This window comes from Carya illinoinensis, chromosome 8, assembly GCF_018687715.1.
Source record: "Carya illinoinensis cultivar Pawnee chromosome 8, C.illinoinensisPawnee_v1, whole genome shotgun sequence".
Taxonomy (NCBI): Eukaryota; Viridiplantae; Streptophyta; class Magnoliopsida; order Fagales; family Juglandaceae; genus Carya; species Carya illinoinensis.
Window position 1 is genome coordinate 13,401,085 of NC_056759.1, and position 8,451 is coordinate 13,409,535.

The following is an 8,451-nucleotide window of genomic DNA, read 5'->3' on the forward strand; positions in this document are numbered from 1 at the left end:
AATAGTGTTTTGAATGCAAAATTAGGAATTTATCCCTCGATGATTTGGAGAAGCCTTAGAAGTTCTCTTGAGCTCTTGAAGAGTGGGTTAGTTTGGAGAGTGGGAGATGGTAAAACAATAAAATTTTGGGGGGATAAGTGGATTCCTATACATTCTTCTTACAAAGTTCAATCTCCAGTAAGAATTCTGGAACCAGATGCAAGGGTGGACCAGTTGATAGAAGATGGGAAGTGGAAGTCTAAACTGGTTAAGGATATCTTTAGAGAGGAAGAAGCAGAAATAATCCTCAGTATTCCTATAAGTCAATCAAATATGGTTGATAAAAAAATATGAGCTCCTTCGAAGAAAGGTCAATATACTGTAAAATCAGCTTATCATCTTGAAATGTGCAGAAAGAGATAAGAAAGTGGGGAATCTTCACACGATTGTGGTGAGATCAAGGGGTGGAAGGGTATTTGGCAAATGAATGTCCCGGGAGTTGTACAAATGTTTGTATGGAAAGCTATAAATAACTATTTGCCAACCAAGTGGAACTTATACAAGAGAAAAGTTACTGAAAATCCTCTTTGTCCCATTTGTGTTAAAAGTGAAGAAACTGTTTGTCATATCTTATGGAATTGTCCAGCTACGGTGGATGTATGGGCAGAGGTGAACAGTCTTGTTCAAAAATGGCCGATGGGTGAGGTATATTTGGGACAATTATGGAGTAGGGTGGTAGATAAATGTAGTAAGGAGAAAGTGGTGTTAATAGCAACTGTTATGTGCAACATATGGCTGAGGAGAAATTCTTTTGTTTTTGAAGAGATGTTTTCCAGTCCAAGTGCAATTTTGAACAGAGCTAAGGATAGTATAGAAGCATATCAGGAGACTCAAAGTAAACCTATTAAGGATGTTGAGCAAATTCAGGTACATAGAGAGAAGGTCGGATGGAAGGCTCCTAGGGAGGGGGTGGTAAAGATCAACTGGGATGCTGCCTATGATTTAAAAAGCAAGAGGATGGGAATAGGGGTAGTCATTCGGGAGGCAGAAGGGGAAGTGCTGGTCTCTCTGTGCAAAAAAAGTTTTCATTCAGTGTCTGTTACTGCAGCCGAAGCAGATGCTTTGTGGCGTGCTTTGATACTCAGTACAGAGCTAAACATTGGGGAAGCTATCTTTGAGCGGAATGCTTTGAGTATTATTCAAGTTGTGTGCAGCAGTGAGGAAAGATGGGAATGGTAAGGTCAAAGATTAGAAGATATCAGAGAGTTACTAAGAAGAAGACCCTTGTGGAGGGTGATACATACATATAGAGAAGGAAATTTAGCAACTGATTTTTTAGCAAAATTTGCTTTAAATATAGATGATGAGAAAGTATGGATAGAAGATGGCCCAAGTGGCTATGAAAGTCTTATTCTACGGGATAAGTCTTGTAATTTGAAAACGTTTTGAGGAATATAATGGATACAGGTTTATGATTTCAAAAAAAAGTATTAGTAACTTAATAGAATTAGTAGTTATACTAATGCTATATCACTAGATGATATTATAGTGATATAATCAATGATCATATAAGTGATATTCCATAATGTATTTCAAAAACAAAAAAAAAAATGATATTCCATAATGGTACTTTATATGTTAGTGTTAAGTATTAGTATCAATAGTATTACTAATATTTATATAAGTTAATATAATATATATATATATATATATATATAAATTATACTATATTAATGTAAATAGCATAGTATATTTCATTTTTTTACAAATTTAAATTTTATTAAAACCTAAAAATCAGATTGAACCAGTAAAATCAAATGTATTAGTTTAGAAAGATAACCGGTGCGTAATTTGGTACATAATCATTTTTTGAATATCACTTATACTGATTCATTCCTAAATTTTATCCAAAACTAGACCAAACTGGACCGTTACACCCCTAGGAATGGGTATACCGAGAGGATTATGAGGTATTTAAAGCACAAGGTGAAAATATTCAAAAGTTAGAATTTTGGAATATTAGGTTTGACATAATTATTGAGGATTAGAATAGGCATGGATTATGAGGGTTAGGTGTTATAGACTTTGCTTTAGGAACAAAAAATTTTGAGGACGAATTTTTTTTTAAGAGGGGGAGGATGTAACACTCGAGCTAACCAAAGCTCGCATTCACAATTTTTTTTTTTGGATTAATATGTATAAAAAGCTCACTTGAGTTTAACGAGTAATTTTAAAATATACAACTCAGCCATAGGTGATTGTAGTGGTATACAGCCCAGCCAAAGGTGATAATAGTGGCATATGACCCCGCCATAGGTAGATTGTTGGTTTATAACCCTACCATGAGGGTTAAACATAGTCTCTGTCCCAATGTGATGTTTTGATATGATATGAAGATAATGTCTCAAATTATGCTATGTCAAAGAATATTTGAATAAGAATGTTTTTGAAAGTTTTGCTCTGATATTTTGATAATATGTTTTGATTCTGCATTCTAAAAGAAAATATTCTGATTCTACATTCTGAAAGTAAATGCTTGTTCTTTATTCTGAACTCTGTAAATACTCATATTTACATATTAATATATATTCTCTACTTACTGAATCGTTGATAACTCACATCTTATCTTTACAATATTTTCAGATAATGTTGATGTTCCAGCTGAAAATCAAGAGTAGGAAGCTTGAGAATTATTAGCTAGTCGTATAGAAATAAGTACCAAAGGGTATAGGTAGTTATTGGAGAGTCATGTTCAGTACATTTATTATTTTATGTGACTTGAATATTTTGAGATGTGGATATTTTTGGAGTCATTATTGAGGTTTTTAGTTTGTTTTGTTTAGGTTTTCTTAAGTTTCCTTGTGGAGGAACATAAATATTTGATTGACAATGAGATTTATATTTTATAGAATCTTTGGAGTATTTATAATTGTGTTATGGAGATGATCTCAAGTGATAGGAGATAACTATCGGGACCTCCTGGACAGGGTGTTACACCCACAATCCGACCCCATTTGAGTTGGTGAATGGCCGAACTCCCCCAACCTTATTATCTGACCCCATTTGATTTGGTGTATGGACGAACTACTCCCACCTTATTATTGTACGTCAAAGGAACTGCTAGGGCAACTATTGTAGAGCAAATCTTGTTGGAGAGAGACTAAGTGTTAAAAGAGGCAAGGAAGCATTTGCGAGTAATTTGAGATAAGGATGACATTGGAGAAAGTGGATATGAAGATCCCTAAATTGAATGGTGGCCAGCCAATAACCTCTAAAAAGAAAGAGACGAAACAGCATTCAACCTAGTATAAATATGAAGGAAGCCACTTCAGATCATGAGATCTCTAGAATAAAAACAGAAAGCAAGCAAGCTTCGATTGGTTATTCTTATGCTATAGTGATAACAGCATTATAATCTTTCAAGGGGAATTGGATTGAACAATAAGTCAAGAATTTTTTTAATCAATAAAATATAAAGAAGCAGAATAAAAACAAGAGGTAGAAAGCAGGACATGTAAACTCTTAACTTTATCATATTAGAATATGTGTTATGTTTGTTTGATAAGAACCGATATGATATGATATGCATGCAGAATCAAGTTCTTCTTTTCTTTTCCCCTAACTCTAACATGAAAGATTCTTATGCATCTAGATGAAGTACCGATTGACCCAAGAATGATTATGATATATGATCAACAATGAGACATGATTCTACAAAATGAAAAGAAAAAAAAAAAAACAAATTAATATTATGATTGCAAGGATGGTAGGGGCTAAACTAATGCATATGATGTCGTCTAGATTTCTTCTTAAATGTATTTCAATAAATTAGAATGTTTTATGGTCACATTCAGATAGAGAGTTTCAATCTCTGATCTTCCTATCTCATGCCTTTTTACATAATTGCAAATATATGATAACAAGAAGTGATTATAAAACGTTACAAAAAAAATTCAAATTAATATTATGATTGCAAGGATGGTAGGGATACATAGATCAATGTTTTAAATATCATATTGTACTGGCCAGAATGGTTGGAATTTACCGTGTCGGAATAGTAACCAGCACGAGGGATAGGTGTTTCGTACCAAGTCAACTACCAATTATTTCAATGCGTTTTGATCAATATCGGTCTGATGTACCGGCCAATATTCATATTCCAATTCGAGAAGTGAAAAGTACGGGCATGGTTGTAGTATTTGTATAATTAATGTAAAAATCCTAGTTTTTTTATAATTTTCGCTCCAATTCGTACATTTGAAAACTATTTTCTTAACTTTTTTTAACCTCATTTTTTAGAAGATTGAAAATCAAATTCCTACTCCCTAGGCACCAATTATGTATGCTGAAGTGGAAGAAGTTGATAGGGTCACGAGGTTTACCTAAATTAGAGGCGATCAATCAAATGGTTTAGAACTCAAAACTAGGCCCCAACAATAGAAAACTTAAATTAGGTGTCAATATCAGATTAAATCATTATTTATCATCCAACTTTTCCAGAGATCAAACAGAGAGTCTTGTTTCCGCTAACATCAGCAAACAGCTAGTAAATTGACTTTGCTAGCAATTTTTCAGAGCTTTCTAAAGTTTCTCAAAGAAGAAAAAAAAAGATTCATGGTTGAATTTTTGGTGGGGACGTCAAAGAGTGAGTATTGTCTTATTGATGAAGATAAGTGATTATTTTTTTGATAATTGGATTGAAAACTTAGTAGTATTTTTGAGTTTCATAAATGTGTAGTTAATTTTTAAGACTTGTATTGATATTATTTTTAAATATAATTTATACATATATAATTAATTTATCCATATATAAACTATTCCGAAATGGTACCGGTACTAAAATATTTCGTTTCAGTGCTTTAATCGAAATGATCACCGGAATAGTATTCAAAACTTTTGCATAGATCATATATGATGTCATCTAGAATTTTTCTTACAAATATTTCGGAAAATTAGAATATTATTATTATGATGTCAAGCTAGAGAGTCCCAATCTCTGATCTTCCTGTTTTATACCCTCTTTGCATGATTGCAAAGATAGATATGAAAGAGAATCCATGTAGCTATATATTGACGACATGCGATGTATCAAGGATAGCTACTGTCCTATCGGGTATGGGTAGTTATATTCGTTGATATGAATACATCATGCGTGTGGTGAGGGCGTGGCAGATTCTCTCTACTTTAATTACAAGGATTCTTGCATATCGATGATCGTATAGAACAAAGAAGAAGATGCATTGAATTGTTTGGTGAAAGAGCCATGAAGAATTTATGGCTCTTTTTTTTATTGTTTGGGGTTCTCCTTTGTTGAGGCTGGTTTGACATGTTGTCCTTTGAACACCGCCAAAAGCTATGATTCTTGTCAAAAGCAACCATTTACAATGGCTATATCAATATAATCCCATCTGTATTAAATGTTCATTTCTTGCTCAGAAAGTGTGTTATGTTCATTTTCTAAGCATGTTTTTCTATTATTGCTTACCAATTTGCTGATCATCCAGTAGCATTTTATCCATATACCAATGAATTTGAATTTGATGTAGGGACCAATATTACAACAACAACAAAAAGTGGGAATGAAATTTGGATAAACTCACATCTTTTCTCCACATCAGCTGAATAATTCTACCATGAATGATTTATTGAAATATAGCCTTCAACACCCCCAAAAAAAAAAATATAGGTTCCAAATACAACATTTAACAAGGAAAAATGCAGATCAAGGATATGAATTTTACAAACTACATGAACATGCCATTGAACAGAAGTGTCAAATGATTTAACTTTTATACATGAAAATGATTAGGTAATTGTCTCATAAAAGAATGGGATTTCAATGATGGTCGAGGCATCTACTGTTATGGTATAATTGAAGAATTTGCCTATAAAAATGAATGAGATTCACATACTAGCCTATGTTAGGTCCTTGAAATTCCCTAAAATCCCAACACGAAGTATTCAATTCCATTCCCTTCGGAGTATAATGTTCTCTTATCAGAAGAATTCTTCTCTTCAACCATATTCCATTTTAATATTGGTAATTCCATGAATGATGCTACCAAGCAGGGCCGAAAGCACTTCTGTAACAGTTTATTTATTCCAAAACTTGTCGATGGCACATACATTCCCAGAGATTGGAGTTACAGTAGAGTGTGATGCCACATGCATGAGACTTGTTTACAGCACAACAGGTCACTATCAAGAAAATCAGAGTTGGGATTTCCCCTTATCCAAACAAATGTCAGAAGGAACTTTCTCTTTTTTATCCATGTAAAAAGTTCAAGCCGGTTCATCCTTTTGGATTAAACAATGCATTCCATTTGTCCACAACAGCCTATATAAATAAGGGTGATGAGATTTCAAAATCCATAGCTAAGCCTCAGTACACAAACAAGCTTTCCGCATTACCAGCCTGCTCACTTGCATAGTTTTTCTGAAAAGCCTTTAGCTTTCAACTGGATTTCATTTCACCCTTGGCTACATTGCAACTTATTTTGCTGCTCTTCATATAGCAGTTGTTCCAATCTTCTGCTTCTTTTTGTCAAATCATACGGACCTGATTCAAATGGATAGGGTAAAGGATTTGGCATCAAAGAAGGCTGCTGTGATATTCACCAAGAGCTCATGTTGCATGTGCCACAGCATCAAACAACTCTTCTATGAGCTTGGCGCCAGCCCTGCAATTCATGAGCTTGACCAAGTTACCAATGGGAAGGAAATGGAGTATGCTCTACGAGGGCTAGGATGTAATCCCTCAGTCCCAGCTGTGTTCATAGGAGGAAAGTATGTAGGCTCAGCAAAAGACATCATATCCCTCCATGTTGATGGGTCTCTCAAACAAATGCTCATAGATGCCAAGGCCATCTGGTTCTAGTAATTGCAAAAGAAGTCTCAATATATGCTAGTTAAGTCTGTAGAAATATGATAAAAGCTCTAATACCATGTTGAAAACAATGTTTTATAAGGCTTTTGATTTTTCTTTAGTTTCCTAGCAAACTGTGAAGACAGTTATACACTACATGAAAATAGCCTTCCGACATCTGTTCTTCAAAACCTTGACAAAGGATTTGAATTTTATTGATAGATACAAAAATCAACTCATGAGCATGTGTGCACATGCAGTTTAAGTGTCTGGGATTCCTTCCAATCTTACCATAACAAAGCCAAGACATGCATCACATTATATTCTGAAAACTAGGTCATGATCAGACAACATTCAAGGGTATTCTCAATGGGGAATAATAATCACTAGGACTCTTTTACAAGCTAAATGCTACATCGCATTGATTTTTTACGATTAGTGAGACATGTTCCAACAAAAACCTATTACAAGTGATCTCTGCATCATGAGACTTAAGCATTAATCATAGAACCAAGTGCTTTCAGTTATATGCGTTGGGACAATTCGTTTATATATTCACAGGGAAAATATCTTATATATACGCATAAAGGTTTTATGTACATAAAAATTACATATATATTGGATATCCTAATGTGGATCACTCAACTGAAGTTCTTACGTGTGAGAATCAAATGGTTTGTTTTCAACTTTCTGGATCTGTCACCAACTAGATTGAACCCATGGTGCAATAGGGAGAGATCAATACAATCTGGCAGGTTAAATCAACAGCTAGTTGGTGAAGGTTATGGTGACTGCATGTGCATGCTCCTTTACCTAAAGATGGGAACAAGGTGTTGATGCTAAAAAATTTTGGCCTCCCTAATATTCCTCCATCTAGAAAGCCAGGAAGTTTTCCTTCTTGCCTTCTTCTCCTACAATCCAAGAACAGATTCTTAAATACAAACATGTCAGTACTACATGAAATGATAGCCAGTTTAGCAAGTATAGTTTATTGACAGCATAATAGAAACCCAGATTAAATCCCACCTTTCACTGAGAAAGGAAATGTTAAGGAATGATAATGGTTATCCTTCATTGCTTATAAGCTGTATTAGCTTACAGTGAACCTAAAAACGAAACTTCGTAAAATCATACATACATCATTTATCAAGCAAAAACATTTACATGTTTCAATATATATGTACTATAAAATAATGTCTAAGAGTTGCCATATCATAGAATCAAAGAAATATAACCATATTTGTGCAAGTGATCAACTGCATCTGTTGCTACATAACCCATGGATGAGCATGAGTGGAATGTAATGACATGCTAGCGTGTGAAAAAGAATCATGCAAGTTGGTGGGTACAACAGGAAGAATCGCAGCCACTGAAAGCCCATCCATTCGCAATCTTTATGCACGAGAACTCCAAGAGAGTGGTTATAAGAATCTAGTATACATTGACTAGCCCCATAGAACTTTCAACTTTTGTTGTGTCTTGATCGACAGTATTCTTGTTTACAGAAAATCTGCAAAAAGCTGAAGAAATGGTCAGTAGCCATACACGTCTCCCACTTCTAGCTTGTATAGCTCCCATCCATCTATCATGACAAGAGTAACAAAATT

The 8,451-nt window shown here is 34.2% G+C and overlaps 1 protein-coding gene across 1 annotated transcript; it reads left to right on the forward strand.

The window, feature by feature from the left end:
* Window positions 1-6,294: 6,294 nt before the first annotated feature.
* Window positions 6,295-7,122, forward strand: LOC122317887 (glutaredoxin-C11-like). The gene has a single exon (XM_043134937.1). It carries the CDS (start codon window positions 6,548-6,550, stop codon window positions 6,854-6,856), a length of 309 nt encoding a protein of 102 aa, XP_042990871.1. The 5' UTR covers window positions 6,295-6,547; the 3' UTR covers window positions 6,857-7,122.
* The last annotated feature ends 1,329 nt before the right edge of the window (window positions 7,123-8,451 follow it).

What these genes read in the sequence shown, in the direction of transcription:
- LOC122317887 (XM_043134937.1), top strand. Translation starts at nt 6,548, where the DNA reads ATGGATAGGGTAAAGGATTTGGCATCAAAGAAGGCTGCTGTGATATTC.